This window comes from Embiotoca jacksoni, unplaced genomic scaffold (genome assembly GCF_022577435.1).
Source record: "Embiotoca jacksoni isolate LCO1_2020_lvr unplaced genomic scaffold, fEmbJac1.0.p SCAF_10, whole genome shotgun sequence".
NCBI lineage: Eukaryota > Metazoa > Chordata > Actinopteri > Embiotocidae > Embiotoca > Embiotoca jacksoni.
The window spans coordinates 7,127,972-7,144,308 of NW_027185230.1; the positions used below are offsets into that span (position 1 = coordinate 7,127,972).

At 40.9% G+C, this 16,337-nt stretch overlaps 1 protein-coding gene across 1 annotated transcript in view; it reads left to right on the forward strand.

Annotated features, from left to right (window-relative positions):
• Window positions 1–1,203: 1,203 nt before the first annotated feature.
• LOC138206433 (transmembrane protein 132C) overlaps window positions 1,204–16,337 on the forward strand; it is a 141,588-nt gene continuing 126,454 nt past the window's right edge. The window contains exons 1-2 of the mRNA XM_069163150.1: window positions 1,204–1,536; window positions 1,995–2,193. Of these exons, the coding sequence (XP_069019251.1) occupies window positions 2,145–2,193 (49 nt within the window). The 5' untranslated portion in view covers window positions 1,204–1,536; window positions 1,995–2,144. The remainder of the gene's footprint in view (window positions 1,537–1,994; window positions 2,194–16,337) is intronic.

A 16,337-nucleotide genomic window follows, 5' to 3' on the forward strand; every position in this document is an offset into this window, starting at 1 on the left:
CCTCCAAACCCACAGGGTCCCTTCTATTGCTTTGCTGATGGCCCATTTGGTGCTGAGCACTACTGTGGAGAGGCTGCAGCTGCAGGGTGCAGCTCCTCTGGCTGCCTTTCAGCGTGTCACCGGTTTGTGTGTCTCGTAACTGCCTTACTCACCCTTCTCTTGAACTACAGTCAACATGGATACTGGCAGCTCGACCAGTGGGCATTTCATTTAACACCAAAAGTACAAAAGCAGTGTTCTGGTGAGATTTCAGGATAAAAATGACGACTCTGTGGGTTCTTTCCAGTAAAATGACATAACCCGACTGAATGCCTCACTTTCTCAACATAGCATGAGTGATTACAACAGTCCAGGGCTTGAGCTCTGCAAACACCAGGGTCTACTTTATGCCACTTTAGTTGTGGCCATAATGTTCAGCCTGCAGTTGATCTGGAAATTTATGCAGCACTCTCAAGGTCTGCGTCATGGAGCTGATTTTAGGCAGCTGCTTGCAGTCAGAGGTGCCCCATAGGGGGCACTGTTGGTTCTCACGAACGACCCATGGCACAACAGGTTGCACTACTCCTCTCTCCATTGACTGCACACTAATGATCCACCAGGTTATAGGAGTGATAAAATAAAAACAATTAGGTGTGGTGTTTCGTCGATGTTAACCACTTTCACCTGAGCTGAGAGGCATTTAATGAAAACCTCCGAATCTTAATTTGTGCCTTTGGATTCATTACATACTACAAACGTTAGATTTAGGTTGTGGGTTGTAGTGGACATTTACTTGAAAGGGAGCTTCTTGGCAAGAATCGCTTTATGTGTAATCTAAATATTGCTGAAATGATGCTTTCTACTGTCTGAGGTGTGATTATAACTACCCAGCAGAATTCCAGACATACCTAAGGTATTTAAATTCACCCCCCCCCCCCCCAAAAAAAAAAAAAAAAAAATCTAATTAAAAATGAGGTGTGGAGGTCCTTTCTAATTTGCCAACTTTCTTTTTCCAGCAATTCGGGACAAAAAGCGCAATCCTCCTGTGATATACAAACTGGGAATTTGATGACACAATAGTTGCTGACGTGACGCCCTGCAAACCCTCTAATTTGCCAATCCAGCCTGGTGTGCGCGTCCCATTCTCCCCCCCCCCCCCCTCGGTTTCTGCACCAGCCCTTTCCGATCCACAGCCACAGGGGGTGCAGAGCGGCAACAGTTCAGGATCCACTTACACCGTCGACTCTCCTCTGCGCAGCGCTTTCTTCATCGCATGGAAAGTTGTAGGACTATTTCTGCAGATATTGCACTTCTTATGTGGCACTTAGGGCGAATTGGACCATTGTAAATACACCACTTTATGAAAAAGAAGAAGAAAAAGAAAATAGCTGCGGATGTCAACGCGATCTCTTTTGGGGGAAATTGAAGAGGATTGTTTTTACGGTCATCTTTGATGAAAATATTGCAGCTTGATAAGAAGAGGCGGCTTTATTTTAAAGTCACATGCCAATATCGGATGAGAGCGCGGCGCTGTATCCATGTGCAGTAAAAGAGATGGTAAGACGCAAAGAAACAACCCAACGCTGGATCACTTTCACACACTTATTTCCTTTATAACGTTTATGTTGTTGTTGTTTTTGGCTTCTGATTGACTGTTGATAAGTGGGTTTTTTTTCGAACCACGGAGACAAATAAATCCCTGACACGTCCTGCACAGATTTGTGAAATATAATGGTGCTGCAGGGTGTGATTGATGACAGACGGTTTATTTTCACATGCCCCGTAGCACCTGTTTTATCCTCAGAAATGAATACTGAATTCGGGAAAAAAAAAAAAAAAAATCAGCTCAGCAATACAGAGAAGTTGATTAATTATATTTGCTTTACAAATGATCCATTTTGGAAGTAAAAAAACCCGAGAAACTAGGAATTCACTTTCCCCTATCCGCATTCTTAGAATCAAAATCTTCTGTCTATAACTGATTGCTGATCGTGTTTTCATGTCTGTGATGGCAGGTGGCGTCGCACGGAATACAACAGTTTGGTTTTACATGGAGAACCGCTCACAGTGGATAAATTGTGTGCAAAGTTGTGCTGCTTCTTTCTGCTGAGGGAGCTACCCTGTTCGGCTTCCCCCCACCAAGACACGCGAGCGCGCGGAGAGGCATGGGGTCGCTCCAGTGCGTGGGACTCACCGCGCTCTTCCTGTGCGCAGGTAAGACCCCCGAAGAAACCTCACGAGCCACTGTCAATAAGCACCAGACCTCTTAACAAGAATTATGGAAATGAAGGCTAATGGTCATGAAATAAGGGACACTGTAAATACATCAACCTTTACTGAGTGATTTCATTCAGCGTGGAGCATTTATTGAAATGCAAATTATTTCCTTTCAGCCAACAGGACATATATAATTTATGAGACATATAATTAGCTGTAAGCTGTTGTGGCAGAATACAAAATGACTTGTAATATTAACGCAAATGAACTGTGACAGTTGCCTAACAGAGTATGTGGGTTTGGGTGTTGTGGCGGCGCTGGGATGGGATGCAGCGAGTGCGTACGAGCGTGGCACTGCAGAGCACCAGAAATAACAACAGGCTGCAGACACAACCCAGAAAAAGACAAATATTGCATCTTTTTTATTAAGTTTGAGCACTTGGACAAAGAATATGTGGCTGATGGTGTGTCTGTGAGTGTGTGTCATTGTGGTTGGGATGCCCAGTCGTGCATATTTTCCTGTGAGAGTATGCAAGTTTGGTGATTTTGCAACTTGCATTGGCTTGTGCAGTCCTTTGATTAAAAATGCATGCGCAGGAAAACTAATTTGTGTTAAAATGCCAATCAAAGATGTGTAAAACACCCTTACTTACTTGTGTACTTGTACCAGAGGACAGATGTGATATCTTTGCAACAGTCTATTTACTGTAGGTAAATTCGGTATTTTTATAATGCAGACTTCACAATCATAGTTTTGTCCATCTTTCAGTTAGAATAATATTTCATTTGGAAATGTTTTTGCCGAGATGCAGGGATGCAGCAGTGTCGATGGACACAATTTAAATCTGGATCCATTGGCAACAGGAGCAGCCGGATGATCTGACAGATGGAAAATAAACTAATTTTATCCAAAGCACTTATTTGCAGAAGTGAACAGAGTCACCAGAGACTTTTCTCAAGGACAGTTTCCTTTTAATACTGTAGTACAATATTCTTTGCAAAACCTAAGTCTCTACATTTTTGCACATATTAGCACCCTGTTGTCCTAATAGATGGATTTTGTCACCTTCTGATTAGTCTTCTATAGTCAGACCTGTCTTCATCGTAGTGTGCCAGCGCTAGAGAATGGTCTAGCTGCACCCATAAACAATCTTGGTATCAGGAAAAAGAAAACACTCTGGCTTGTTTGTATTTCTTTTCACCAATCAGAATCGTCTCAGCTGGTGTAACTTGTTTTGGTGTAACATTTTCATTAACGGAGGCCAGCTCTGGCATTACAATGACAAAATCCCTGCTTTACAATGAAAAGAAGCATACCTGCCTGATTGCATGATCAAATATTTATCTAAACTTGCCATTTTCAGCGTATATGTTGCTGCTTGGAGGCTGTTGTTGTTGTTTACTGTTGCGACGAGGATTTTGAAAATGGTAACACAAAGATAGCGGAAGGGGAGGAGAATGTCACCTGAACTGCTCGACCAATAGCAGCTTTAATCCAAAGGTCTACATCCGGTGAGTCAGGTTATGGTCTGTTTCCAGTCTTCATGCTCAACTACTGTCCTGGTTGGAATGGGCAGATGTGAGAATGGTATCCATCTTCTTATCTAACTCTGTGCAACAAAGCAAATAGGCAAATTTTTTAAAATGTCAAACTACTGTTTTGAGAGAGTGAATGTAACTTGGAAGTGACAATAGTGGTGACTATGAATACAATGACTACTGCTGTAAATGTGTCTCACATTTAGCAGAGCTCCTTTTAGAGTAAATTTTGACTCACTGTGCTTAACAGACGACAAAACAGTCTTTAACTTTCAATTAGGTATTTTTTGTCACTGAGGATTTGTTTTAACCAGCCTGTCTGATCATCTAACAGCAGGTCTGTCTAGTGAAGTTACCACGTCCCTGCATTTCAGCAGGTGTTGACTCAGTGTCCTGAAGACAAATAGAAAAAAATGATGCTTTCCACTCCAATTAAAATTATATTGGGAAGAGAAAATATTTTTGAGACAAGTGACTCTCCTCACCAGGTGAAAGTCCCTCCATAAATATGGAGGTATAGGACAAAGATTGATCCATTAAAGTGGAAAGGGGGTGCGAAACAGATCCTGTCCTGTCAGTCAACCCCGTCTTGTTCAGAGTCTCAGAGGATATTATAAGTCTCCAGCCACCTGATTGCCTTCACCGGGAGGTTCGAGGTTTTCTCTGTGAGACAGACGCACTGACAGGCACATACTGCAGAGGATACCGACGCACATACTGTCAGACCGGCCATCGGGACATTTGGAAATGCTCCCTACAGCCTGGCATGCAACACGATGTAAGACAGGCGGGTTTTGCAGATTGGAGCTCTTAGTCACACAGGAAAAGTATCAGGGGTGAAAAACTGGTTTACAGTGAAACAAATTCATAGAAGTTGCAAAATGTATTCTTTTGAAGAAACTTCAATTTCAAGTCTGTTACAAATTGAGTCATACTACAAATGTAAAGCATTAAATGATTTATGTTGCATTTATAAAGTAATGTTCAGTGGTTGGTGGAATATCAGAAATACATCTCTCTTTCTCTCCAGATAGATGGATGGATGGATGGATGGATAGATAGATAGATAGATAGATAGATAGATAGATAGATAGATAGATAGATAGATAGATAGATAGATAGATAGATAGATAGATAGATAGATAGATAGATAGATAGATAGATAGATAGAACACACGTATAAAGTGTCATTTTTTTAAGCACAGTGTACAGTTTTCATCACTTGTTTAAAAACGTATTTAAGTGCCTGGTATAAAGGGCACTGTGCTAAACGTGGGAAGATTCCCACTTAGAGTTTGGCTGCTCTTCTGTATGTGTGTGGGCCCAGCCAGAGTGGACTGGGATGGAAAGTTGAAAAGTTACAGAACCATAACGCATTTAGCCTTAATTTGATAATGCCTCTTTTGTTTTCTCTCTCTCTCTCTCTCTCTCTCTCTCTCTCTCTCTCTCTCTCTCTCTCTCTCTCTCTCTCTCTCTCTCTCTCTCTCTCTCTCTCTCTCACACACATACACACGAATGCAGAACCACAAGGCATCCCGGCGGTTAAACTATGTGCATTTTGTTACACCTAATTCATTACAGCTGAATGGTTCGTCACAGCGCTCCATTAGCAGAGGATGCTAATTTAAACTCGGGTTATTCGAGCCAATCGGCAGACAAGAATGTGAAAACTGGATGATTTTGCAAACTTCATACTGTATTTAAGAAAGATACCACACTGTGGATTTCTCCAACTATGGTATGGTTAAGGTTCGGGAAAGCTCACAGTCGAAGGACACGATAGACAAAACATGGTACGGGTTGGATAAAATACTTGGTTTGGGTTATGAAAAGATAGTTGTTAGCATTAATAAAAAAAAAGGGGCCTGCCTATGATGGGAAGTGAACTTAAGTCTTCAGCATGGAAGTCCATCTTGCTACATGATCAGCATTACTTTCTGCCTTAAATAAAGTTCAAACTACTGCGTTGTAACTGAACTCTGGGAAAAAACACAAGGTTTAATATGAACATAATTCCTTGGGCACGAGGCTGGGCTAGTTCATGTTTATTTAATTCATTAGTGTTTGTTTAATATTCAAGGAAGCGGGCAAAGAAACTGGAGCAACATTTTACTCTTGCAGAAGCCAACTTTAGTGGTTAGAAATAGTGTAAAAAATTAAGAAACAAAGATCACAAAGAGGGAAGTGTCTTCATAACATACAGATCATGAGTCCAAAAAGAGTTATCAGGCAGAATATGAAGGCTGTTCTGTGATGTTGTAAGCAGCGGAAGGTTTATATTTCAAAGGTGATTTGTAAATTAAAAGGTTCATCAGACCCATGAACAAACTCTACACAAACCCCCAGAGTGCATGATTGAGCCACACATACTGTAGCTCAGAAAATTTTGATTTCCACAATATATTCCATCAGGATTTTTTGTTAGCTCAGCTTCATTGACAGTTTATGTGAGCGTCATTAGAGGTTGTTGAGTGTTCATGCATGAGTTGCCGTTGGCTGTTGAGTCAGATTTCATGGATGTTTTTCAGTCCTGGCAATTGAAATTAATTGCTCCCATTAATCTTTACAGTTCCACTGTTTGTTCCGCCGATCACTTTTTGTTTTTTTCACTTCAGAGATAGTGGTTTTACCATGTTTGCACCAACTTTCTGAATATTTTCCTTCCAACTCTTTCATCATTTTCGAAATCAAAACTTATAATGAAGTAAACTGATTCCAGCCGCAAACAGGTAAGACATATTTCTTAAAAGCAACTACCAGCACTTCTCCAAACAGCACCTATGCTCTCCTGGAGGTTGGAGTGTATTCAACAGGACTTAAGTCAGTCTGTGGGCCTTTTTTTTTTTCTTCTTTCTTTTTAGCTCAGATGGCAGATTTTAGAAACAGGGCAAAAACTGAGAGTTAAAACTGATTATCTCATGCCAATGTTAGGAGAGGGGAGGACCCCACAGTGATCCTGCACACACATTACGGCTGTGAAATCTAAACTGGCAACTATCTCCTGGAGAGTAAAGTCGAATGGGATATGACTTGTTGGCTCTGAGCATCTCCTGAATTGATTCTAGGAGCGGGTTGGCGGGGTTGCGCGGTTCTGGGCTCTGATGTTGCTTAAAGAAACAGCATAAGTCTGAAGAATAAGCTGACTTTGTAGAAAACTCTTGTTTGAAAAAAAATTCTCCTTCTCTCTCTTCTATTTTCTCACCTGTTTCCTCCGTAAATGGTTCAAAAGTCATTTGGAGCTGTAATTTTCATCATCATATAACAAGCACTACGATACTTGTTGGTGGAGGGCTAGACCAGGAAGTGAAAAACAGAGTCATTCTGCGTCAACAAATGACTCCATCGGCTGTACAAGCAGCTTATTACGACTCGCAGTTATGTTTTAAAGTTAAGCGACCTCTAGCGGTTGTGTAAATAACGACAATCAAGGTCATGGAGAAAAGACAGTTTGGTTGACGTCCATATAATTTATAATTTTCCTTGTTCCTTATATGGTTTGAGATCGCTGTTCGCTTCTGTTTCTAACCACAAGTTGGAAGACTTTTTAAAAGTTTGTGGCTGTCATGATGGCAAACTTTGCATAACTTTAAGGAAGTAATAACTTACACGTAGGACATGTTTTCATTTCTGGCACAACTTTAACATTAAAGTTGTACAACAAACTGCAAGTGTTGCTGGGGTTTCAACCACTCAAAGTCAAAGTTGATCTCAATGAAAAGAACACAGTAAGTTGTTCGTTAAGCAGTAGTTCTCAAGACAAATGCACATGTCGTATGAGTTTGTCAAATCCAGTGCTAAAAGGTACGATCACTGAATGAAACATGTTATAAAGTGCCAGACGAAGCCTGGCTCATGTAACACTGTACTTACACAATGCTCCAGGGAGCAGCAGAAGGAAATGATGCACTAGAGAGCCATATGTCATGTTATATGGGTCATGACAAAGAGACAAAAATCATAAAATGAAAAGTAATGTATAATCGTGATGAGTAAAATGGATAGTACAAAAACCCCTCAAAATGTGTATGCTTCTATTTATCATGGTCTGGAAGACAGTAAATACAATTTTACACAATGCTCCAGAGAGCAGCAGAAGGAAATGATGCAACAAGGAGCCATATGTCATATTATATGGTTTTTTATCAGGAACACAGACACGAGTCATACAATATACAGGAATGTAAAGTGATGTGTAAAATTTGTACAGAAAACCCCAAATTTCTGTACACTTCAAAAAGTTATGAGTAGTTTTTTATACAATGATTTTTATACAGAACGCAGTAAATATAAAGAAAAACAACATCATATTATTATGTGAGCATACCGCTGCCTATAAACCAGCACCAATTCTCCAAGGCACACTTGTGTTTTTCAAGGTACTTGGCAGGTAGGTTGTTTTAAGCATCTCGTTGAATTTACCACTGTTCTTATGTGGATTTACGCTGTCTCAGTGTCTGCTGTCTCCTTGTGTAATCCCAGACTGACTGAGTGAAGTTGAGATCAGAGCTCTGCGGGCGCCATGAAGATAGACTCAACAAATATATAAACACAACACTTGTGTTTTCGCTCTCAATGTTCATGAGTTGAGGGAAAAGATGTCAGACTTCTTTTATGCACACAAAAGATTTTTTTCACTTAAATGTTTTTCAGAAATTTGTTAAAATCCATGTTAATGAGCTCTTCCCCTTTGCCAGGATAATCTGATGGGTCATCTGTACAGGTGTGCATTGAACTTGTAACAATAAAAGACCACTTTAAAGTGTGCAGTTTTGTCTTGAAACATTTTGGGAGTGAAAAAAACAAACAAGTGTTTATATTTTTGTTGAGTGTAGTTCTTTATGACTCGAGCTTTATGGGTTTGGGGTTGTTTTTCCATGTGGCAGAATGAATTTGGTACACATTTAGAAACTTCCCTGATGATAATGCATGATGGATAATAATCTAAACAATAGCATTAACGCTCCTCTAAAATATCTCACTGCTAACTTAGAAAAACGTCATATCAAGAATTGCCTATAGCGACAACAACAAAACCATTGATTCCACAAATGTATTGATTGTTACACTACTCAGATTTCAGTATAAACTTGTGAATCAGTTTAAAGCTACATTTTTTTTATTTGTTTTTTTGGTCACATGGGGGGAGAGGAACAAGCTGTCATGCTACAACATTAGTGCACCTTTGAAGTCACATTTCTGAGCACTAGATAAAGTCAGAAAACTTGTTCTCCCTTGAGCTCTGTTTTCGCCTCCACCAGCTCCTGACAAAGTACGAGGCACTGAGCTTGCTAGATTTTGATTTTGTTTTCGCAGCAAATTGTGTTAGAGTAGCAGAATTTTTTTTTCAAAACAATAAGCTAAAATAAGCTAAAAATCTTTGTGATGGTTGTGTAGACTTGGGTTATTGTTTTTTCTTTTTTTTCACTAAGAGGAACCTCTCACATGGCACACAGTCATTTGATTGAATGTTGATACAAAAATATGAAAAATAAATATTAAGGGTGCCTTAAAATATGTAGCGAAAAGAGAGAGACAGCTTGAGATACCTGTAACCAGCGAATGAATAATAGGCACGTGGCAGGTTTTTTTTTTTTTATTGATGAAATATGTTAAGGAGCGTTGTACAACGGGCAAATCCCAGTATGTACTTAATAACTACAACAGAATGGAGCAGATGGTGAGAGATGATTGGTTACCGTCATGGGAACTCAATGGCTGTCCTTGTTTGTTAGTTTAGCAGCAGCAATACCTAACTGTCCTCAGTGCTTCTCTTCACTCTTCCCTGTACTTTTGTTCACCTTTGTATTTTTTTTTTTAGTAATGGCTCTTACGTCTGAGCAACGTTGTCTCTTAGAAATTACATTAATATACTCCTAATTTGTTTTCCTGTGTACATTTTGTAGGAAACTATATTGATTTCTGGATGTTCCCTGGCAGTGATTTTTTTCTCAGAAGAGAATCTGCTACGTTTTTGTAGCACACGCGAGTCATAAAGGTGATAGACAAACAAAATGCACACCGTAAATCCTGTGGTTAAGTTTAGGCAAAAACAGCACTTTGCTGAAGGGTACTGAAAAATTGTTTTGGTTAAATGTCAAAATAAATGCAGGGTCTGTCCTAAAGTGTATGTTGAAACTTAACCATAAAAAAACATGAATACATCTACCAACAACATGTTGCTCATTTTGTTGGGTCAAGATTATGTTTCTAAAACTATATCACATGACAATATCATTCTAATGTCTACTGTTAACTGATAAAAAGTTGGGCTCTATAATCTCATAAAAATCATAACTGGAAAAGTAATGTATAAAAAAACTCAGTGTTTGATGTAATATTTGTACATTTTCTGAGTAATGTATTGTACCATCCTTGAATCTTTATGTTGCAAAAGACCTTAAGTGAAATATTAATCAGAAAATGAGTTGAATTCCATTACTGGCATAACAGTATGTGAGTTGTGCCTGGATGATCCAGATAAGAAGTTCTTCTTTGGGGTGTTGACAAACACCAATTGTCTCTTCGGCAATGAATGACTTTTAAGTTGATTCAGTGGATTTCAGGCATTTCTTGTCCTCAGCTGATATACAACTCCTATCTTTATGTGGCGCATGCTCTAAACATTCAAATGTCAAACGCAAGCAGAAACGCACCTCATGGCCTCTAATTCGATACAAATAAAAGGGTGCCTTTGTTGTGCTCAGACAGAAAATTTAAGAAAAGGTGATTGGCAAGATGTGAGGATCTCAGCCTGTCCCTGTTTGTCGTTCCCTCTGTTTCCCCGATCACCCTTCTCCTTATGTTTCCTGTCTTCTCCCCTGTTTGTTTTTGTCTGTCATATGTTCCTTGTTTTGGTCTGTGTTTGGAGGGTATGGATTCAGTCCACTGCCTGCCTCCAGTCACCTCCCACTGCCACACCTCATTCAGCTGGCACAGATGGTTCTCACTCCAGTAATCACCACCTGACAGTATATGAACCTCGGTCCTACACTTCCCCTGCGTCAGTCCGTCCGATCGTCTCACCTGGTACCTGCAATTCTGTAAGTCCGTTTGCTTGGTCTGCAATTCCAGTTCTGACCCCCGGTCTGTCTCCTGCCTGCCGCAGTCCTACCAGTGTGCCTGTGTCGGTCCACGGGAAACCACACAGTCGACCAGACCCGCTGACCTGCGTCGGTCCACGGAGATCACCAGGTATCCAGCCCCCTTGCTCAGCGTCGGTCCTCGGAGACCACCTGTCTGCCCACCTGCTGCCGCCGCGGTTCCGCCCGAATCCATGCTGCCCGGTGTGGAGCGATGGGACGCGCCCACAAGCCAGCTTGGATTCGCCTGTCTCGGCCCCATTGAGAATTACGGGGACTCCCTCACGGGTCCCGCTGACTTTCTCCCTTTCCAGACTAGCTCGAGTACCTGTCCCGACTCAAGGAGGATCCCGAGTCGGGAAAGAGATGATTATTGGCTTCCAGCCATCCTGGACTATTTCTGTGTTTTTGCACGTTCCGTTTATTTTCTGCCTGCTCAATTGGAAAATAAGACTACCTGTTTTTAAGTCACCTGGTGTGTGTTTTCATTTGGGTCCGTTCACCAACACCACCACATAACACAAGAATTGACTTTGATGTTGGACACCTGAGAGCACATCTCTGTGCAGAGTTTTCAAACTTCAGGCAAAAGGATGAAGATTGTTTCTAGAAGTGAGCAGTATGGCATGATGGGATTGTACTCTTTGACTATTTCTTCAGTCAGAGGCTATTGTCATTCACTTTCCAGGATTCTATAGCATGTAATTCACTGAGGAAAACGGGTGTGAAAAATGTCTTTCTTTTCCCATAGGTTTTTCTTCACCAATAGGATCAAACACAGAGAGAATGAAAAGCAGAATAATCGATATAAGACAGCATTAAGATGAAACATTTCCCTGCTTCCCTTCCTCCCACTGAGCGTTCGGAGAATTAGGAATACAGCGCGCCTAACCATGGCTGGCGCATGAAGATCTGCGCTGATGCACCCCAACACACATAATCACACACAAACTCACGTGCGCAGCATCAAGAAAGATTTTGTGACACATTGTCGCTGTGCACTGTAAACACACACACACACACACACACACACACACACGCACACGCACACGCACGCTCACACACACACACACACACACACACACACACACACACACACACACACACACACACACACACACACACACACACTCATCTCCTTGGGCAAACAACTTCACAGCCATCCGACTGGGAAAGGAGCGCACTCTGCGGGAGGTCCAGAGACAATTAACATAACTAACAAAACACTCAGCGCACACACAGCAAAGCCGAAGGAAATGAGAATGAACCTACGCAATCAGAGCAGAGAAAAAAACGTTAATGGCCTTGTTGGCACTTTCTGTGAGAAAGATTGACAGAGAGAGATCACATATTTATCTCGCTCCACCAGCTTTGGTCCCACAAGACAGTGGAGGTACAGTACGTGCTCCCCTCTCTCACAAGGCTGTCGCTTGGGCTTCAACCACCCGCTGAGATATCCTCTCACTGCATCACTTTTCAGACGAGCAGTGCAATAAGTTTTGCAATGGGTTGTCAGGGGAAGCCAATAACCTTTTTCTTTTCTTGTCTTTCTGAAGGTAGTTGTGTCACTTTGTGCTGTTTTTTTGTGTTTGAGTGCTACAAGTGCTGAGCTGGAGATGATGACAGCGGTGATGGGAGAGTTTTCTGGTATTGGTGTTATCTGTCCAGGTCAGAGCAGGAAGCTATTGCCTCAGTGGTTTTCTTTTTTCTTTTTCTTTTTTTTTTTTGCAGAAAGACATGATTGGTAGCTGTGGCATTGATCCGAATGGGCAGTTCCCCCCCCCCCCCCCCCCCCCCCCCCCCCCCCTACAGTCACAGTATCCACCTTTCCTCAGTTTTCTGTCTGTCTCTTGTTTATCTGAGTGTCTGATTTTTGGCAAAGAGCTGTTCCTCATTACTCAATACACCACCCAGTCCATGGCAGAATGTAACGAAGTACATTTACTTAAGTACTGCACAAATTCTAGGTACTTGTACTTTACTTCAGTATTTACATTTTATGCAACTTTATACTTCACTGTTCAGAAGTTTCTACTCCGCTACATTTGTCTGACAGCTGTAGATACAAGTTACTTCATGTCCAGTGAAAATCATGCATTTCCAATTTGGAATTTTCATTTTTCTAAAAAACTTCTACTAAAGCTATATAAACTATTTAAATCTTCACAAAGTTTAAAACACAACTTTTTTTGTTCATTTTTAGACATGCGTGGTGCTGACAGGAGGCTACACACATACATGTTGCATAACTGCAGATTAAACGAACATCAACAATCAAACATGACCGTAAAACACAAACAGGGGACATTTGGTGCAGTGTGTAATTTTACTTTTAATACTTTAAGAACATTTTTCTGATAATTACTTCGCAGTTTTACTGTGCTAAGATTTCTAATGCAGAATTTTTACATTTACTTGAGTATTTTCACTGTGGTATTTGTACTTTCACTTAAGTAAAGAACATGGAAAAACTTCTTCCACCCCTGCACCCAGTGCACCAAATGTAAAAAAAAAAGACAGGGAAACAGCCACTTGAAAAGTTCAGCCCATCACAACAACAGCAAAAGGAAATAACATTTAAAAAAAACCTCCACATATAGAGAGGTGAATTTTGATTTCAAACTTGATAGACACTTCTGAATTGAAACCTGCAGGGGAAACTACTGTATTCCACACCTTTAGGAATGCGGTTCCCAAACATGGGACTCAATTCCCCTACCAATTTTCAGCAACACTGCCTCAAGAGAGGTAAACATTACTGAAAGCTCCAGCCAATAAAAAGAAAAATGTATTAGCAATTGGACTTCCATCTTCCAAAACCTATATCTGTAAAGGTGTTAATACTTTGACGTAGCAAGCCAAGTGAGGCTCAGAACACTTCAAGCGTAGTGATAAATAGATTGGAATAGTCTGTGCACTTTTCAGTATTAATAAATGTGGAGTATTTGCTTCAGATGATCAGAAATGTGCACTTGTGCATGAAAGTCCTGACAGCTAACTCCAGCACCTACAGTTTCTATTCTATATGTTAATGTAGTAACTATACACAGTTGCTTCAGGACAAATCATCGGCGTATAACTTTGTGTAGGAACAAGCGATAGGGTCAGACAGTTTTATACAGAGCCAAGATTTTGATTTCAGTGGCTGTGTGGATGTGTTTTACTTGGCTGGTTGATACACTGGCCAGAAGACGGAGACACAGATATTGATCGATCTGCCGGCTTCAGGTCAGACTTGAGCTCAAAATTGCGAGCAGCCCTAAAAAGTGTTATTGGTCAATTTCTAGTTAACATAAATGTGCTGATGGCCAGTTGGTAGGCCCTATTAGGACATACAATTGCAATCTGTGCAACAGTGGAACAGATGTCATCATGAAATGAGAAAAACAAATTTGCTTTTGAGTCAAACGTTGTGTGTGTGTGTGTGTGTGTGTGTGTGTGTGTGTGTGTGTGTGTGTGTGTATGTATTTTTGTTTAGGGATGTGTGCAATAGCAACGTTGACGTACAAAGTGTCTGCTTCTCAATTTTCGGTGTAGCCCACCAAAAACAAATCTGTAATTCACAATAATCAGGAATGTGGATTCGCACATATGGTGTTTTTTCATTTTCACCCCATAGTAGTCACCCCCCCACCGATCTCATCCATCCCATGCTTCTTACCAGCCAAGCTCCCTCTCACCTTCACATCTTAATGGTCTTTCTTCTCCCCCCTCTCATCTCCGACAGCCTTTCTCCATCCCTCTTCATTCACTGTGACTCTTTTTTCTCACATATTCCAGTTTCTTCCATCAAAGGACAAAAGCCGAATAGACAACTAGAGAAATGTCATTAAGTGAAAGATTAGAAAGCAAGATCTTAGTTGGAAGTTTTTCCTCAAAGCATTATAACATACTAGGAATAGTACTACAGCAAAAAAAAAAAAAAAAAAAAAGTTCCAGCTCATAATATCATCTGTTTCCAATAGTACATAAATGCAGGCGAAAGCAATGAAAGGAAAAGTTCAGCATTTTGGGTAACACCTGCATTCGGAGTTACGTGAGATGATTGATCACTCTCATGTGTCTGCTGTAAATATAAAGCTCCTGCTAGCAGCTGCTTAGTTTAGCATTGATACAGGGAACAGGGAGTAACAGCCAGGACGACAAGCACCCCTAAAGCAGACCAGTTAAAACCTCTTTGCTTGTTCGTACAAATCACACATAGTGGTTTTTGAGGGATATTTCGCAGACTATTTCCTATCTGGGTGCGCTTGGCTTGGTGCGGTGACTTGGTTCTTGTTATAAGTTTGGTAAACAACCAGCATACATCAGGGATATACTGTAAATTTAGTACACTGAGCTTTAAATGTGCTGGTAGTGGGATTACACTGATTTCAGACAAAGCCAGACTGGCCGTTCCACCGTGCTTTCAGTCTTTATGCTAAAATAAAGTAACTGACTGCTGGCTGTAGCTTCATATTTAGCATGCAGACATGAGAGTGGTATCAATCCTCTTATTTCTATCTGTTAAATAAATGTCAGACTATTGCTTTAATTCCCATCAAGGGATAAATAAGTATGTTTAATTATATACTTGCTATTTAAATACATGTAATGATGTTTTGCTCAAAATATGATTTTACAGCACATGATGTTTTGGGATTTTCATAGTACCATGATAAATGCTACATGTTCAACACCGATATTCATTGCCACCACCAACTTACATTTTTATAGTTTTTGCTATTACAATGCAGTTGAGGCCTTTCTTCTGACTTGCACGTCATGCTTTATTTCTGTAACCCACGTAAAGATCCGTTATCCACATTTCCACTTTGTCCATTATATCCACCAGTCCGTCTCCATGAGCTCATTACTTTTACTCTCCCACCATCTGTGGTCTTTCCCTCCCCTCTGAGTGTAATTACCACGGGTAACCACACCAACCAGTGTGCATTCGAACTAGAATCAATCTAAATACTCAGAGGAACGGTCAATCGGCTGTCTGCTCTGCCCGGCTGCGGAGGCTCAGCTGACGAACGAAGTGAAGAAGATGTCGCATGGAGCTTTGATTTTGCAATGTCCTTTTCCTGCTTGCCTCCGATGAAGATGTATCAAGTTGTCCCTTTTTGAGGCTTTTGGCTCATCTGGACACTTTGCCAGCATTCGTCACCACACAGATTTATTGGCTTTGGCAAACCGGTTGATCAGATTACCCTAAATATCTGATCAAAGGCCATAATGTGTATTTTCAGTGCTTTAATCTATGCTTAACACGTGCCTTCACCATATCCAATCTATGACAGTGGTTTTTTTTTATTTTTCTTATTTAGTCATCTTGTCCCAGTTTACCACATGAGCAATATACTGTGCTGCTCGGAGCATGCCCAGGGCCAGATCTGGGCACAGTGCTTCAGTAATAGAGGATAAATCAGTTCTTAAAAGGTCCATATTGGGAGAGCGGAAATGTATCTAAAGCCGCAGGATTTAAACTGAGACGGGAAATCCCCTTTGTTTCGCTGTGGGCATGAAGCTGAGTGAGCG